The sequence below is a fragment of the Myotis nattereri genome (genome assembly GCF_964212035.1).
Source record: "Myotis nattereri genome assembly, chromosome: X".
Lineage (NCBI taxonomy): Eukaryota > Metazoa > Chordata > Mammalia > Chiroptera > Vespertilionidae > Myotis > Myotis nattereri.
The window spans coordinates 23958768-23978916 of NC_138078.1; the positions used below are offsets into that span (position 1 = coordinate 23958768).

General features: G+C 35.9%; 1 protein-coding gene across 2 annotated transcripts in view; it reads right to left on the reverse strand.

Annotated features, from left to right (window-relative positions):
* DMD (dystrophin) overlaps positions 1-20149 on the reverse strand; it is a 2781977-nt gene that overhangs the window by 1497417 nt on the left and 1264411 nt on the right. For both annotated transcript variants that reach the window (XM_081115404.1, XM_081115406.1), the window contains 4 exons: positions 18695-18907; positions 15520-15633; positions 12449-12604; positions 2207-2377 (listed from right to left, as the gene is read on the reverse strand). In XM_081115404.1, the coding sequence (XP_080971530.1) occupies positions 2207-2377; positions 12449-12604; positions 15520-15633; positions 18695-18907 (654 nt within the window). The remainder of the gene's footprint in view (positions 1-2206; positions 2378-12448; positions 12605-15519; positions 15634-18694; positions 18908-20149) is intronic.

The following is a 20149-nucleotide window of genomic DNA, read 5'->3' on the forward strand; positions in this document are numbered from 1 at the left end:
AATTTTCTAGGTAGCTCATATATCTTGCTCACCACTATATTCAATATCTAGAAGGGTGTTTGGCATATAGTAAGTATGTATCAGAAACGGTTAGAGCACTGCTGCTCTGAGTTGCTCTGACTCCATACACTCTTCTGAATTTCGCTAATGACTACACTAAGCACAGGGCAAGTTCCTTCTCAAACCCTACCTACTTCTGCACTAACTGTTATGGTAGAGCCCCTCTGCCAGGGGCTGTATCTTCTTGGATGCCGGGGCTTAGAGAAGCCATAAGAAGTTGTGGGTGTATAAGAATGAGTCTTTATTGCAGGAGCCAGTGGCTGTAAGTCATTAGACAAAACAGTTCTTCACAACAGTCCTATACAGGTAGCCACATACCAGCTGATGAATAGATACATCTTTCCCACAAAGCAGCAGCATTAGCTTCTGCGCCTACCACTATTACCTGAGCAGCCACACGCTGCCTCTACCTACCACCTCACATTGTAGCGTGATATCTGAGCTCTCTGCCTTAGCAGCTTCTCCGGCTTCTCTGGCCTCTCCCCTCTCTCCTCTCTTGTGAGCTGTTTGTAGCCTCATATAGTCTCTCTTCTTCCCAGCACACTATCTGGTCAATAACATGTATTATACCACTTAGACAAAGAAGGCCAATTGCCAACAGTGACATCAATCATTTTGGCTAGAGAAGGGTACAGTGTACTGTGAGATCGCTGTGGCCTTGCAACTGTGTATGGCATCTTAGCCTTGAACATTCTGATTAAGATTCCCATGTTCAGAGTGGCCTTGGCCATTCCAGAATACTAACAACAAGGCCTTAACTATCTGGGGTCTCTGGCATGGTTCCCACCATATACAATAAATATTTGTTGGTGAATAAATGAGTAACACATGGTTTTATTCAGTTAGAATGATTTTACAATTTTTAATACTCTAGAAACTATCACTGCTTATCCAAATATAGTTTTACTTATGTCTTAATTTTACTTTCTACATGTGACTAAAGCCACGATACATTTTATATTTATGTATCTGAGATTTCACATGAGTGCTTTCTGCTATTAATTACAAAAAGTATGCACTGGGTCATCATATAAATTATATAATCAAGTACATGTAATTAATTTCTTACTATGCAGCATTAATGATATTAATAATGGTAATACTAATAATTATCTAGTTCTGCCATTTATTTTGTGCCAGACACTGAATTAGGACTTTCATGTTTCACCCTTCTAATAATTCTGAAAAAAACAAACAAAAAAAACCCCACTTATTTTGACACCCAGTTCACAAACTGGATTTATGTAACTCACCCACAGTTACACAGTTGACAAAGAGCCAAAACACATTTAAACCCAAGAATCTGATTCCAAAAGAATTTAGCTCTGTCATGAGGCCTCAAGGCACACACATATCTATCAATATTTCATATAGGCTAAGGTGGTTAGATTGTATGTTACTGCTAGTACATAAAGATAACTTTCATTATAGTGACAAATCATTGAGTGCCCACTCTGAGCTAGGCAATTTACTTACATGTAAGTTTCAATACTCAGTTCATACTTTCAAGTTAGGAAATAAGATGATTTAGACATGATAAACTAGAGGATTACACTGACTATTGTGTTGCCCAAGGCCATACTGAAATGCCATTGTGTAGATTCAATGATGTGCTACATATCAGTTTCCTTGGTCCTAAATCAATGTTATGATTTTGTTATCATACTGTTTCAAGAGAAGTACATGTAAGCTCAGTCCTTTTTATCCATATTAAAGGTCATCAATTAAAATATTTAGTACATTCAAGTTCTAAGAAAGCCCTTTAAACCACCAAATTAACACAGCCTACTGACTACATTTTCAACTGTCATTCTATGATACTTCAACTTCAATATATTCTCAATTTGAATTTGCATCAACTAGAAACAGCTAGTGTGATTAGCTTATTCCAGCTCTAAATACTATATAATTTCAAGGGGAAATGTTCTAAATTGTGATAGTCAATATTTATATTTTTATCACAATTTATTAAAATTAATAAAGTTTTAAAATTCTACATACTCTAGATCACCCTTAAAGCAAAATTCATTAAAAATCAACCTCTACTATCAAACAATGAAAAGAGCACATTGTAAAAAAATCACAATTTCAAGCAATGTTGTATCTTTCTCTCTTTTTTTGCTCTGTTTTATTTGGTTTATTTTACCTTCATCTCCTCAACTGCTTTCTGTAATTCATCGGGGGTTTTATATTCAAAATCTCTCTCTAGGTATTCTTCTTCAGCTTGCGTCATCCATTCATGCATTTCTGACAGATCTTTCTGAAGGCTTACAGTTTTATCCAAGCCTTCCTTTAAGGCTTCCTTTCTGGCATAGACCTTCCAGAAAACAAATCAACAAATAACGCATGAATATTAAAAGTCATAAAACATTAGCATGATACTATTATTGAGCAGTCTGTAAATAATAAAATGTTTAGATAGAAAAGATGAAAAAGTAAGAAGCTTACATGAATGAGGAAAATAAATCATGGTAATTGGATACACTTAATTTCACATAAATCTTAAAAATAAGAAACAGCTATTTACTTGGCATACTTAATAAAATAAACAGATTCCCCTAAGACTATAATTTAGCTGTTGTGTGAGGCAATGCTTCTCTACAAACAGAGATTACAGAAAAACATATTTTTTCATAATGTTTCCATTGGAAACGCAAATTTACTGGCATACATAAAAGTAATAATTCTTTGCTTTCTCTGATACTGATTTACAATTTCAAATATCATAGGAACTTAACATCCCTATACCTCTCACAAATCAGAAAGAAAAAACCAGAAAATTGGTAGTACATAGACATGTGATTTAATGAAATAAAAGTAAAATGTGGCCATATATGTGAAAGGATGCTCAGTAATATTTATAGTTAAATGATTGCAAATGAAAAAGAATTAATGTATTTTCACATTTAGAGTGGCATAAAAATAATAACAAAAATGTCCAGTTTGTCCAAGGGTATGGGGAAGCAAAGGTTTTCATACCTGTTGAGGGAAATATCCAACACAATACAACCTTTTAGACAGTAAATTGGCAAATATATTAAAATTGTTAAGTTTCGTATATCTGAGTCTACTCTTCCACTTTAAAGAATCTATATAATAAAGAGGGGATATGCTAATTTGTCCATTATGGTGTCCCAGTCACGACCAGTCTGTGGGCAAGGCCAGGGGCGGGAACTTCTGCTCCCAGTGCTAAGGTCACGCTGCCTGCTTGAGTCCCTGCTCAGCACTGGTATGAAGCTGCGGGGACGGGGGGCCTTGACGGGGGACCTCAGGCCATGCCCCTCGCCTGGCGGGGCTTGACAGGGGACCTAAGGCCACGCCCTCTACCCAGGCTCCTGGCCAGGAGACCTCAGGCTGTGACCATCCACCCCAGCACTGGGCCAGGAGACCTCAGGCCATGCCCCCTGCCCAGCGGGTCTTGAAGGGGGACCTCAGGCTGTGCCCTTTGCCCAGTGGGGTTTGACGGGGACCTCAGACTGCACCCCCCACCCAGCAGGGCTTGACAGGGGACCTCAGGCCATACCCCTTGCCTGGTGAGGCTTGACAGGGGACCTCAGGCCACACCCCTGCCCCAGCACCTGGCCGGGGGACCTGAGGCTTCACCCCTACCTGGTGCCAGGCTGGGGGACCTGAGGCTGTGCACCCCCGCCATGAGGGGCTTGACAGGGGTGGGGCCACCTGGGTCTAGGTCTCACCCAATAGGGGTGGAGCCTGCTGGGTCTGGGTCTCCTGCATTTTTGAAGCGCATGAGGGTGGTGGGTGGGGACTTGACTCTAGGTCCCACAGTGCACCCCAGACTCTGATAGGAGGGAAATTTTATATACATTTTGCTAATTTTCTTTCATCTCTGACACTTCTATTATAGAGAAAGGGCAAATAGCAATATTGAAATATTTCTTCTCATTAATTCTCTTTTAATGTGCATGAATTTCGTGCACCGGGCCACTAGTTACTTATATAAAACAAAGTGTACAAAGTTGCAAATGCACTGTTAAAGTCAGTTTTTTTTAAAATATATTTTATTAATTTTTTACAGAGAGGAAGGGAGAGGGATAGAGAGTTAGAAACATCGATGAGAGAGAAACATTGATCAGCTGCCTCCTTCATACCCCCTACTGGGTATGTGCCCACAACCAAGGTACATGCCCTTGACCAGAATCGAACCTGGGACCCTTCAGTCCACAGACCGACACTCTATCCACTGAGCCAAACTGGTTAGGGCTTAAAATCAGTTTTGACAACAGCACCATATTGAAAAGAAACCTAAATGTGCTTTCAAGGAGGATTAGTTCAATACAGTATGAGACACACACACACACACACACACACACACACACACACAATGGAATACCATGTAACACCAATATATCTATACTGAAGTGATAGTTGTTCAGTATGTAATTTTAAGTTTAAAAAACAGGTTGCAAAACAGTATTGTGGTAATAGACTTATACTTTGTAAAGCTTTATATGTTTCTGAAATACTAACATTTTACAATGTAATTTATTACTTATTAACCTGCAAAACTTAAAACATCTAAAGTAAAATCATGCCTGCTAATGGTGTGTTACAACATATCCTTAACAAGTGAAAACCTCGATTTAGTATTAGAATGGTTATAGACAGTGCTTCTCTTTCACCTTAAAAAAGTAATTCTCATCAAATGATGTTATTCTTCTCTCTGGTATTAGAGTTCTAAGTAACAGAATTGTAAAGTCTTAACATGTAACTTGTAGTTTTAGTATAGTATAATGGTATTTTATCATATACTAAATATGTGCAAAACCGTCATCATATTCATTTCCCTATACTTTACAATCATCTTAAGCCTACATTAGGTAAATCATAACTATTTTAATTTACTCTCCTAGGTAAATGTAGTTAGTACCTTATCTATTGAAATATAAATCTGTTTCACTTTGACACAGCTAAAACATTATGTCTAAAATTATACTAATTAAAGTATAAAATTATTTTGCATAGTCAATAACCTTATAATAAGCCTAAGTAAACATGCTGTTAAATTTATACTTAGATGCTCTGCTATAATCTTTTGAGGTAGTTGGCAAAGCAACAATAATACCAGAGTGACTGACTAATGGAACTTTGCCAAGGACTTCTGGTAAAAATAAGTATTGCATGCTATGAAACTAAACCAGAAGAAAAGTTCAGGAATGATTTTTTTAAGGAAAGAAAGGTAGGAAATTATGCTGAGTGACAGCACAAGTGTATTGGAAAGAACATCAGCTTTGGAATCAGGATACCTGGATTCAATAATTAGCAAACTAAGTGAATCTGGACATATTAATTCATTTCTCTTTATTTTAGCTTTGTAACTAACCTAACAGTTGGACCAGATGATTTTCAGGTTGTTGTTTTTTTGTATTTTTTTTTTTCAAAATTTAACATTCCACAACACTACAACTGATCAGAGAGGATGATGTCTTTTTTGTGGTTTCGTATTTGAGGACTGCTGTGAAAAATTTTGAGTTAAAATGACAGCTCAGCTTTTTAATATGTGATGCCAACATTCTAGCCTTAAATTTCCCAATTTACCCCAGTTTCAGCAGATTACATTGCCTCAATCTTGTGGAGAAAATAATAGAAAGTTCTTCATGTTTCCTGTTCTAGAATTTGTAAATCTAACATTCTGCACAGCCTCTTCTGCACTCCCCTCACTCAACCACAGCTTTATTGAGACATAATTGACATAACTTTGTGCAAGTTTAAAGTGGACGTGATAATTTAATACACACATATACATTGTGAAATGATTACCACAATAGGATTAGTTAATCCCTCTATCATCCTCAAATAATTACCATTTTCCTTTTCTAAAATATATTTTATTGATTTTTTTACAGAGGAAGGGAGAGGGATAGAGAGTTAGAAACATCAATGAGAGAGAAACATTGATCAGCTACCTCCTACACGCACCCTATTGGGGATGTGCCGGCAACCAAGGTACATGCCCTTGACCAGAATCAAACCTGGGACCCTTCAGTCCTCAGGCTGACGCTCTATCCACTGAGCCAAACCGGTTAGGGCCCATTTTCCTTTTTTTGTGGTCAAATATTTAAGATCTATTTTCTTAGCAATTGTCAATTACAGGCTAGGGCAAATATAATTTTACAATTATTTACAATAATTAATAAATACAAGAATAAGCTCTGTGTTTCACATACAACTATAAGCCTACATTTGTCCCACCCTGTAAATAATATTGTCAACTACAGTCAAGCTGAAAATTAGATATTGAGAATTTATTCATTGTATAACTGAAAGTTTGTACCATTTGACTAACATCTCTCCATTTCTCCTACCTCTCAAGCCCCAACAAACTCTGTTGTCTTTCTGAGTTTGGCTTTTTCAAATTCCACTTATAAGTGAGATTATACGGTATGAGTTTTTTTTATCTGTCTGACTTATTTAACTTAGCATAACACCCTCAAAGCCCATCCAGGTTGTTGCAAAATGTAGGATCTCCTTCTTTCTCATGGCTGAATAATACTCCATGTGTGTGCATGTGTGTGTGTGTGTGTGTGTGTGTCCTCATCTTTATCCATTTATCTACTGCACACTTAGGTTGTTTACATACATTGGCTATTGAGAATTACGATGCAATGAATATGGTTTGCAAAGAATTTCTTCCATTGTGTATGATGACTTTCAACTTTGTCAATTGCTATCTTTTGATGTGCAGAAGCTTTTTAATTGGATGTAGTTTTATTATTTATCTATTTTCCTTTTTTTGCTTGTGTTTTGGTGTCATATCCAAAAAACCGTTCCCAAGACCAATGTCAAAGACTTTTTTTCTAACTTTTATTCTAAGAGTTTTATGGTTTCTGGTCTTATGTTTAAGATGGACAGCCCTCGGGAAATGAGGGCAAACTGCGGCTGGCAGGAGGCTGTGACCCCATCCTCAGTGATGTCCCCAACAGAAGGACCAGGGAGCATTCATTCTGACACTTCCAAATGATCTCACCCCTCAGGGCCACGGGGTGGGGGCTCATGAGGTGACTCTTGATGAGAGGACAAAGGCATCCAGAGAACAAGCCCCAGACACAGGAGAAGCACAAGATGGAGAAGGCAAATGGGGTTGCCCTACCCTAGCTGACTCAGTGATGGGGTTGCTGACTACATGGCAAGGAGAAGGGGGTCCCCTAAGAGGAATGTGCCATCTCTCTCCCCTTTTCTCCCTTCTTTTCAATCTTTTTTCCCCATTTCTTACACAGAAACAAACCAAGAACCCTATCTTTCAGATTCTCTCTCTCTCTCTCTCTCTCTCTCTCTCTCTCTCTCTCTCTCTCTCTCTTCACCCATTCTCTCCCCCCCCCCCACCCCTTAACTGCTTTAGGATCTGTGAAGATGCCAGCCTTGCCCTACCTACCAGAGATGCCAAAAATGAGGACACAACTTCTGGACTCCCGGATTGGAGACAGTGCAGGTCGGGCTGAGGGACCACCACCCTCCGCTCCCGCACAAATTTTATGCACCAGGCCTCTAGTAGTTTTATAATATAGGTTGAAATCAGAAATATAATACCTCTCACTTTGTTCTTCTTTCTCAGGTTTTTGGGGTCTTTTGGTCATGCATGAAAACTTTAGGATTTTTTTTCCTATTTCTATGAAACATTTAATTGGAATATTGATAAGGATTGCATTGAATCTAAAGATGACTTTGGATATATGAACATTTTAACAATATCAAAATTTTCTGATCCATGAGCACAGGATATTTTCCATTTACGTGTCTCTTCAATTCCTTTCATCAGTCTTCTAGTTTTTAGGGAACACATCTTTCACTTTCTTGGTTAAACTTATTACTCCTTCATTGTTTTTATACTCTTATAAATAGGATCATTTTCTTTATTTCTTTTTCAGATATTTTGTTGTTAGCATATAAAATCACAACTTATTTCTGTAAGGTCTGTACATAGATTTTTTTTATCCTGAAACTTTGCTGAATTTGTGTATTTTAACAGTTGTTTGGCACTCTAGGATTTTCTATATATAATGTCATATCAGCTGCAAACATATTTTTGCTTTTTATTATGTTTTTCATTTGTTGTATTCTTCAGATCTATTTTTTTGTTTACATAAGTCTATTACTTTGTTATACTTCTCATTTTGTTCATATATTCTTTTCCTAATTTCATTGAATAGTCTTTGTTTTCTTGTAGCTCAATGAGCTTCCTTAAAACAACAATGTTGAAATCTTTGTCAGGTAAATCACAGGTCTCCATGTCTTTGAGGTGAGGCACTGGAAAATTATGATTCTTTCATGTAGTCATGATTCCTTGATTTACCATTTCTCGAAGTCTTGAATTGTCATCCCATTTGAAATAGCAGTCACTTCTTCCAGTCTTTAATAAGTGCCTTTAGGAGAGAAATACTTTCAGCTCTGCAAGGGTTTCTGAAGCTTTCCAAGACCTACTATAGATATGACTGTTCCACATTTCTTATCCCTCTTGTGGTCAAATTCTTAAACTTGTATGTCTTCTCTTAATCCTGCAAAGCACCAGGCCAGGTAGTGACAGCTCCCATTCCTCTTACCCTCTCCAATACATCCAGTCTTGATTTTTGTTGTTCTAACAATATAGTGGAGCTTCTCTATTAGACTTCTGGACTTCCACAAAGCCTCTCTCATCCATGGGTGATTGTCTAAGACAGTGTTCTCCAGGAGTTCTTGAAGCATGTTTGAGTGTGAAGTTGGTTCACAGGCCACTGTAGGATATATACCTGGCACTGAAGTCTATATGCCTATTACTTGATTCATAGGTGAGTGAGACTCCTCCAAATTCCCTTGGCATATGGAGCTGTATTCCACAGCTCCCACAAACGTAAAAGGAGACAGGGAGATCTCAAGGGTTTTGACTTGGATAAATGGAAGGATATAGTTGTTATTTCTTGTACTAGAGAGATTATTAGGACAGCAGGTTGGGCAATGTGTCAGAAATTAGGGGGTGGGTGTTAGATTTCATATGTCTATTTTTCATCCATGTGGAGGTGTTAAGTTGGCAGATGGTTATTCAGATCTGGAATTTAGGGAAATTGCCAGATTATAACAAAAACTGTGGAAAGAACAACTTTCAGATAACATTTCAAGCCTTGAGGCTGATCAGTTTATCTAGGGAAGGAGTGATGACAAGGAAGAAAAGAAGGCCAAAGACTGAACCCTGGAATGCTTCAAAGTTTAGAGGTCAAGGCAGAGGAACCACCTAAAGCTATTGAGAGGGGTCACATAAATTGAAGGCAGACTAAGAGTGAGTGATGATATGAAAGCCAATTGAATAAAGACTAAACACTGGATTTAGTGATGTAAATTCATTGGTGACCCTGACAAAAATTGTTTCAGCGGAGTTGCAAGGATAAAAGCTTCATTATGGAACATTCAAGAGAGAATGGGAGGTGTGGAATGGAGAGAAAATGGTTCTGTAAAGAGAAAGAAATGGAGAGAGGTGTATGCAGGAAACATGATGCAAAGGGAGGATCATTTTTAATGATGGGAGATATTACAGCATATGTTTCTTGTCATGGAAATGGTCCAGTAGAAGGAAGAATTATATTGCTGAGGTAGAATGTAGGGGGCTATAAAAGAGTTTGGTGTAATGCTCCTAGTCTTTGCCAGTGTTATTTCCTACCTAGACAATTGCAATTGTCTAGGAAGAATTCCTACATTCTTCCACTTCTGCCCCTTTCAGTCTATTCTTCATGTAACAGCAAATTTTTAAACAATCGCTTGAGACGGTACCACATCTATGACTAAAATATAATCGTTTCCCAATGTACCTAACAAACATACTGAATCCTCATTGTCCCTTATAAGATAATTCATGATTCTTATTTCCCACCTATTTTCTCTTGGCTCACACTACTCCTCTTACAGTAGTTGTCCTTGAGCTTCCCAAATCTGCTCAGCCCTCTTCTGTCTCAGGAGTTTGATCCCTTTCATTCATTCTCCATCCAGAATTTCCCTAGTCCACGCATCAAAGTATCAGGCTGTTCTCACTAACTAGGCATCAGCTTTAATTCCATCCTTTCAGGAACTTTACTGGCTACCCAATAAAAGGTAGGTTCCCTGCTTCTATTAATCTCATTCATAGCATTCTGATTGCTTACATCAGAGCATTGCTCAACAATAAAATTATGTGATATTGTGCTGATTCATTTACTTTCCATCTTCTCTACTAAACTATACCCTCCATAAAGATACTGTTTCTTTTATTCCCTACTTATAGCTGATAAAAAATGTTTAATTATATGTTTCAATAAATAAATATTCTAATAAGTAATAAAGAAAAAGTAAAAATGTTTCCCTAAATAATATATTTACATGTATATGATGTCTTTAATAAATACATAATGTAATTATATAAAGGTATGCATAAAATTCCTTCCCCCCCTTCTTTCTTTTGAGTCTGGTTCATTAATTTGTAGGTTATTTTAATAATGATTATCTTTAATCTAAAAGTAGCTAGAATATTAATATATGTACATATGTGTATGTATATATAACTATATAACTATATATATATAACTATATATATATAACTATATATATATATATATATATATATATATATAGTTATATATATATATATCTTTTTGAATTTAAAATAATCTCAACTATTTTATACCTGCAAAATCAGATCATGGAATCTCAAAGTGTGTTTAAGGATGTCACGCATTTGGACAATTGTGTCCCTAATTATTTGTGTTTTTTTCAGACTCTGGCATCTAAAAACAAATGAGTTACCACTAACCCATGAAAGAACACCATACCCTCATGTTGTGTTTAGCCATTTCTATATACTATACATTTACATTTTGTTTCCATTCCCCTTTCTGGGCCGCTAAATAGTTCCCAACACCCAGGCTTGGCTTTCCTCCTTTTACAGCATTGTCTTCCTTCTCTTCTGAACTGCATGGATCCTTCCTTTCAACATGTAGGTCACTTGGCGATAAAGTTAGAGCATGGGTAGTATAGTACAGGGAGAATAGACATAAAATACATGGTGGGCAAAAGTAGGTTTACAGTTGTTTATATGGAAAAAGACATGCAGGTTATGATTATTATAATAGCTTTATTAACTCTGTTTCACATACTCACATCTATAAACCTACTTTTGCCCATGCCTTTATTCTAGGAGAGCATGGCTTGGATCTATGGAGTTTTTATGCAACAGGCTGATATGTTTACAATACTTGTCTTGAACAACATATTCTTGGTACATATAAAATGTATTATAGACATGAGGTCTTAATAAAGAACACTTTAATAATATTGAAATGTTTTAAAAAAGTACAGTACTCTAACATTTGACTTCATACATTTTTGCTCTTGTTTACTCCCTTTATCTAAATAAATTGGTTTGTTCTTGGTATTAATCCATTAAAACATTAAACAAACAAATACCTTTCATACTGACCTTCCAGGAAAACACTAATGACATCATCTATTATCAAAGTAATATTTTTTCTCAACATCCCTTCTCAAACTGTCTTACTCCAGGAAAAGATTGCAAGCTCACTGACCCAGGGCTATCTCATCTCTGAGTTAATAGAACTGTTGAGCATTTGTCAGTGATGGTATTAGCTGGGTGACTTGCCTTGACTTTTACTTTTCTAAATTCTCTTCTTTTTCAAATTTAGTTTCTGCCTTTTGGCATGATTTCTTTTCAACTCTGAAAAGTTACTTAAGAATAATGAATTACTAACTGACTCTAAAACACATAAAATAAAACCTCTGATTAATTTCAAAAAAAGGTTGGGTGTTGAAAAGTAATCACTGCCTTAGGCAAAATGTTATCTTATGAACAGGAATTATTGGATATATGTGACTTGTGTATATATTTACTTTTCTATAATTTAATTTAAAATATCTATTAAACACTCTGCTGTATAAATATGAGGAACTTAGAAGTGAGTGCAGAGTTATTTTGTATTTTTTCCACTGAGCTTTTCCAAACTATTTCCCAATCTTAGGTAATTTATTGAAATAAAAGAAGTCAAACTTGTCCATCTTAACAATCACAAGTAACAATTATTACTCATTTTATTTTTGGACCCAGCATACAAGTGTAAAGTGTCTTATTTTTAACCCAATTACTATTATAAAGTCATATACTGGAGAAAACATTCAATCAAAATAATACCTAATGTGACAGTTATATTTAAGAAGGTCATTCATCATTAAGGTTAATACTAAGTATTTAAAATATCTAATATGAAAATACTATATATGCTAGACAAAGACTAGTTTGAATTAACCATACTTTAAAGCATTAACATAGAGACTACACTTTTACAAAGGGCAGCAATAATGGGAGACATTAAGAAATCTCAATTAAATAAGGGCAATCCACAGTGAAAGAGACTTTACATACCTGTTGGCAAATGTGATCCCACTGAGCATTAAGATCTCTGAGTTCTGTTTCAAGTCTGGAAGCAAATTGTGGCTCTGCTTCATTCTTTATTTTCTGTCCACCTTCATTGACACTGGTTAGACTGGGCTGAATTGTCTGAATATCACTGACTAAAAGCTGAGGAAATAATTCAAAAATTACCTCAACATATTAGAAATAAAACATACATAGGAAACATGTAATTAAGAATCATGACATTATCCATGAAATTTATCCTTTGAAATCTGAAATAAATGTAAACATGCACAAGGTTGAGATATATTATGTCTTGCAAAAAATGTTCACAGATTCTTACGGTATGAATGAAGTGGGGAATTACATGTATTACTACTTAAATTAGATATAAAAGGAAATAAATTTAATATTTATTGCTTTAAAATGTGTGAAAATCATGGACTTTACACCTTATGTTTTTTTTAAAAGAATTTTGTTTTTCAAACACAGGATATTATAGCAATTCAGTATAGCATGATGTATGACAAGGTTTTGTGTCACATGAATTCCATTTTTATCTTCAATTTGCAAAGAAAAATATATAAAGAGTTGGATTATTTTCTTCCCACTGCATGATAATGGTATAATGAATACTGTTTCAGAAATCCAAGAGGAGGGAAGACTCCCAATCTCATTTTATGAGGCAAGCACTATCCTAATTCCAAAACCAGATAAAGATATTACAAAGAAAGAAAATTATAGGTCAACATCCCCGATGAACAGAATGCTAAAATCCTCAACAAAATATTAGCAAACCCAATCCAGCAATATATTAAAAAGATCATACACCATGATTATGATCAAGTGGGATTTATTCTAAGGATACGAGGTTGGTACAATATCCCCAAATTAATAAAAAAATGAAGAATAAAAATCACATGATCAAATCAACAGATGCAGAAAAAGCATTTGATAAAATTCAATAGCCATTTATGATTTTTATAAACTCTCATCAAAGTGGGAATAAAATGAACAGACCTAAACATATTAAAGACTGTATATGATAAACCCACAGCCAATATCATACTCAATGGGCAAAAACTAAAAACATTACCCTTAAGATCAGGAACAAGACAAGGATGTCCGCTTTCACCATTCTTATTCAACACTAGAGGCTCAGTGCACGGAATGCATGCACAGGTGGCGTCCCTCTGCCTGGCTGACGATCAGAGCAAGTGGCCGGGGAGGGACATCAGGATGGCTCCAGGGCATGTCCGGCCCCGTCTTGCCCCGTTTCGATTGGCCGGACCCCACCAGCAAGCTAACCTACCGGTCTGATCATCTACTCCCTGGTGGTCAGCGCATTTCATAGCGAACAGTCTGTTGACTGCTCGGTCGGACACTTAGCATATTAGGCTTTTATGTATATAGATAATACTGGAGGTTCTAGCCACAGCCATCAGACAAGAGGAAATAAAAGGCATCCAAATTGGAAAGAAGAAAAACTGTCATTATTTGCAGATGACATGATGCTGTATATAGAGAACCCTAAAGATTCCACCAAAAAACTACTAGAACTGGTAAGTGAATTTAGTAAAGTAGCAGGATACAATATAAATATCCAGAAATCAGTTGCATTTTTATACCAGTAATGAACTATCAGAAATAGAAACTAAGAAAACAATCCCATTTACAATTACATAAATAATAAAATACCTAGAAATTAATTTAACCAAGGAGGTAAAAAACATGTATTAGGGAAATTATAAGACACTGAAGAAAGAAACTGAAGAAGGTACAAGTAAGTGGAAGCACATACCGTGTTCATGGATAGGCAGAATTAACATCATTGAAATGTCCGTACTACTCAAAACAATTTACAGATTCAATGCAGTTTTAATCAAGATATCAATGGCCTATTTCACAGAACTAGAAAAAATATTCCAAAAATTTATATGGAACCACAAAAGATCCCAAATAGCCACAGCAATGTTGAGAAAGAAGAACAAAGTTGGAGGAATCACACTAACTGATCTCAAACTATACTATAAGGCCATAGTAACCAAAACAGCCTGGTACTGACATGAAAAGACATATAGATCAATGGGACAGAAAAAACATATTGTCTAATAGCATAGTACAGTTAAGTACATATGGAAAAAGCTATATATGACTAATAATCTGTAATAAGATATAACTAATGGCTCAAAGGATTATTTACCTTTAAATTAAACTGAATTTTATCCTATATAATAAAAGGCCAGTGACCATAACGGTGTAATGACCAGAACAACTGATTGACCAGTCACTGAGGTGCACTGAACACCTCTCGGTCCCTCCCCCCGTCCTGCAGGCTTTGATCACTGGATGTCCAACAGGAAACCATGAAGGAATTGGGGTGGATGGCGGTGGGGCAGTACTAGGGACTGGCAAGTGGGCAGAAGGCAGACTTCTTGGTCCCTCCCCCTGGCCCACAGTCTCCGGATCTCTGGATGGCGAATGGGGAACCATGGGGAACTGGGGTGGGTGGTGGCAGGGCTGGACTGGGGACTGGCAAGCAGGCGGAAGGCAAACCTCTTAGTCCCTCCCCCCAGCCCGCAGGCTCCGATCTAGGAACCATGGGGAACCTGGGTGGGCGACAGTGGGGCGGGACTGGGGACTGGCAAGCGGGTGGAAGATGGCCCTGATCACAGGCTAGGCCTAGGGACCCTACTCACACACGATTTTGTACGCTGGGCCTCTAGTATTAAAATAATCTTGTAAAATTTGGGTTGAGTAAAAGGTCATGTTTTTCTGTTTCTCAGTGATTTAACAGTTTCTCAATCTTGGCACTACTGTCATTTTAGATTGGATAGTTCTTTGTTGTGGAGGTGGTTCTGTACATTGCAGGATGTTTAGAAGCATCCCTGGCCTCCACCAGCTATTTGCCAGTAGCATCTACCCCACTCCAAGTTGTAACAAATGAAATGTCTCTAGACATCGATAAATATTCTCCAGGAGGGGCAAAATCACCCTGGTTAAGAACCACGGCTGTAACAACAACAAAAATATTTGCATGTAAACATCTCTACATGAAGAATGTCATGTGCAAATCTTACCCTGCATTGTTTCAGCTGTTTTTTAAGAATTTCTGAATCCCCAAGGGCAGGCCATTCTTCTTTCAGGAAAACATCAACTTCAGCCATCCATTTCTTCAAAGTTTGTATGTGATTCTGCAATCAGAGACCCATTTTTAGATATTATTGGGGTGCTGATTTCTCTCAACTCGATTCATTACAGTGATATATGTGAACACAAGCCAAGGAACAATCCCCATGTTTGAAGGATGTCTCTAAGTAGCTCTTCAGGAAAAGAATACTTTTACTCATACTGCATTTTTATGATCTACTGTATGAGCACTATTGTATGAAGTCTGCAATTGTTAGAAATAAAAAATTGATGTAACTCTCAAGAACATTAAATCATATCCCCCTCTAGAGAAATTTTAAGTTTCAAAACAACTCATGATAATACTAACAATGTGTCCTTACAGTACATAAAATAAACTATGAACAATAAACTCAATGGAATGGTGTCTTTATAGCCTCCCTAAACCTGAACTTCCACAAATTGTTTTTTGTAGTTGACAGTTTAAATAGTTCCTCCACTTGGGAACTTTCAGACGAAGATTTTGTCATCTTTAAAAAGAAAACTTTTTCTTCTAATTTCTTATTTGCCTTATAAGGTTGAAGTAAAAATTGGGCAAAATGACTTTTTTTGTAAATTATTAAAAGCCACTACTCTCCTTTATTCTTTCACATATTGCCTTCCCCCACTGCCCTCCCCCCACACACTGCTTTTTTGGACTACTTTTCAAATGTATGATTTCCAAACATTTTTATTTCTATACAATTCAACTATGCTGTCCAGATGTGCTGGTTTCTCCTTTCTTAATTAAATTTTGATTGAAAATATGTACTTTACTGAAAGTTACACCTTCAATATGATTAATAATAATGAATTTTAAAAGCATTTGACTAAATCAAAATATTTCAACAGCACATCTTGCTGATATTTCTTGAGTCTGGTTTTGTACTTCTTCCCTGTCACTACTGTCCTAGTTCAGGTCTTATTATTGGCTTTCTTGTTATCTGTCTCAATCTCACCCAGTCTAATCTATTCTGCATTTTGGTGACAGCATTCTTTCCTCCTCCATCCTCTTATTATAATGATGCTTTAAAAACACAATTATCAGATTTTCCCTCCTCTAAAATACCAATAACAGTTCCACATTATTATGTTCTTAATCCTATCACCATAAATTCTGTTATAATTCATATTTCAAAGCATGGCATTTGGGACCATTCATTATCTACTCCCAGATTATTTTTCCAATCATATCTTTTGTCAATCTCCAAACATATTTTTGTCTCACCAATACTGAACCACTTTCACTCAATTGAACATACTGCTGCATTTTGTCAGGAACTTTCTCCCACTTCATTAGTGACTAAATTCTACTTGTTCAATGTATTGCCCGTATAACCCATGTTCCAAGAATATTTCATAATCTCTTCTCCCAGTTTATGTTGGATTTTTTTTCTCCTTACTGTCACAACATTAGCCACAGTGTGTAATTTACTTCCTGTGTTGGCTAAATAATGACTTCCCATTATCTTCAGACCCTATTCCCTGGAATGTGTGAATATACTACTTTACAGAACTAAAACGACTTTGCAGTTGAGATAAAGTTAAAGATTTTGAGATGGGGGAGATTATCCTGGGTTATCTTGCTGGGCAAAAAGTAATCGCATTAAGGGGAGACAGGAGTGTAAGAGTTAGAAAAACTGGAAGATGCTACATTGCTGGCCCTGAAGACAGGGTGGGGACATGAGCCAAGGAATGCATGTAGTTTCCCAAAGCTAAAAATGACAAGGAAATAGATTCTCTCCTAACGCCCGCAGAAAGATCAGATTCCTGCCTATACTTTGACTTTAGCCACTGAAATGGTTTTGAACTTTTGACCTCCAGAAATGAAGAATAACAAATCTGTGTTGTTTTAAGCAAGTGGTCAGCAAACTCATTAGTCAACAGAGCCAAATTTCAACAGTAAAACAATTGAAATTTCTTTTGAGAGCCAAATTTTTTAAACTTAAACTATATAGGTAGGTACATTGTTATTAACTTAATTAGGGTACTCCTGAGGCTTAGGAAGAGCCACATTCAATGGGCCAAAGAGCCGCGTGTGGCTTGTGAGACGCAGTTTGCCGACCACGGCTTTAAGCTATTCAATTTGTGGTAATATGCTACAGCAGCAAAGGGAACAAATACACTTATCATTTTCCTTCACTAGAATGGGTCTTAATAAAGGCAAGAACTATGTATTTGTACCCTCTTTTACCACGGGCAAAAAATGTGATTTTATGTATGTGTATAAATGCATGTACAAACATGTTTATATGTCAAAAGATGTACATGTGTACATATGTAAAATATGTTGTACTTTACAGAATGTTTTAGGACAACTCTATCTTTTGATTTGTAAAAGGTAAGAATAAACAATTAAGTTAGCTGTACAAGGAAATAAATCCAGTGCTTCTTGTTCCAATGCTTTTTCATTATGCTATGATGCTTCAATGATCCTTCCCAGCATTGACATCTTTCACAATGGTTCAGCACATAAGAGACTTTAGACTAGAATGTAATCATTGGTTTACTATTTTCACCTTAGGTAATTATAATATAGTGGCACTATTCAAATAAATGCAGTCAGTAGGGGCTGTTTTGTGAAATGTGATGGGATCAAACTTATACATACAAGTATAAGTAATATATGCTGATGAAATATATTACATGATGGATAGCTCTTCCTCTATTTATACGCTGAATGACAAAGTATTGGTGGAAAAAATAATATTAAAGAAAATCTAAGCAGAACTCAATTACTGTTTTCTTTGAGTAAGATTTGAATCTTTTGATCTTATCACTGACTTAGAATTTACGATGGAGGTTATTTGCCTTTCAATTTTATAATGCATCACAAGGAGAGAAACAAGTAAAAAATGAATATAAAAAGTAAAATTTTTTTATTAATTTGAAAGAGGGAGAGGGAAAGTGAGAGAGAGAGAAACATCAATCAGTTGTCTCCCATACTACACCTCAATGAGGGACAGAACCTACAACCTGAGCATGTGCCCTGATTGGGAATTGAACAGATGACCTTTTGGTACATAAGATGATGCTCAACCAATGGAGCAACACAGGTCAAGGCAAAAAAGTAAACTCTTGAATTACCTGAATTTTTCGGAGTTTAGCCATATGCTCTTCTAGCTTTTGGCAGTGATCAACCAGCTGGGAGGAAAGCTTCTTCCAGCGGCCTTCGATGTCTTCAAATTCTGATTGATATTTCTGGCTAATATCAGAGGGGGCTTTCTTTGACATCTCTTTCACAATGGTGCTCAGATAGTTTAGGCCACTTTGTTGCTCTTGCAGAGAACTTTGTAAAGCCTTCAAATTGAAAACGGAAAGTACATGTCTACTAATTGATGAAAAATAATGAGTTTCATTAACAACCTTCAGTTAAGTTAAATGTGCTTAAAATGAAAGCTAGGTGATTCAAACATCTAAAAAATAGATGATGTAGTATCAGTCATAAAATAACTAGTGATGATTTAAATTCTACTTTTTATCATAAGATTAATTTACACATTATTCAGTAATATTTTATTTGAAAATCGATGCCTATTTTATGAACACTGTCAACTATATCCAAAATTATATCTTACTGAACCAGAGTTTTAGCACACCTAATTTTATTCTATTATGTCTGTATACTAATAACTGCATTTATTATACACTTAATGGAGTTTAACTTAATTATATTGAGCCTTTAAGTAGACAACTTCTAACCTCCTGAGGTAAAAATATAACTAAACTATATTGATATATGGGAAATCAAAACTGAATGTTTCCAGATAGAAAATCTATTAATGCCAGTTAACTGAAGTTTCATATTTTTCAAAAGACATTGGTCTGTTTTGTAGTGTTATAGGGAAATTCTAGAATAATTTGGGGAGAATTTATAATGTTGGTTTTATATTTATAATGTATAACCTATGCAATCCCTTATAAATAGGATGCCCATCTTTAGGTTTCCTCTACTCAATATTTATTTAAATGTTACTTTCTGGTTATAAAGTAATAAAGGTTCAAGATTAAAAATGGGAAAATATACATTATATGCAACAATTATAATTTTATATAAACTTTGAGGTTTTTCTGTATGTAACTAAATACTATCTGATCTTATCATAAACATATACACATTTATTCCCCCTTTTATAGTGACTAATAAAATTCCCCCAAGTATAGCAAATGCATAACTTTTATGGTTGCATAATATCTTATGCTGGTTTTGTGGTAATTTAATTTTTTAATTTACTTTGATTTTATTTTATTAAACTGCTACTCTTGATTGATTATTTAGACAATATCTAACATGCATATAGCTACATTTTAAGCTGGGCATTTTACTGTGAGCCTTTTCCCATGTCATTATTTTTCAAAAACATAAATTTTAATGGCTTCTCTAGTTCATTTCACCATTTCCCTTTATTAGCTCTAAAAATTAATTCTGAGTTTTCCACTGCTGTAAATTATGTTTATGGTCTATCATCTGCCTATATCTGAGTACATTCTGGTTATTTCCATAAGATACAGACTTCATAGAAATAGCATTCATTTGTACAG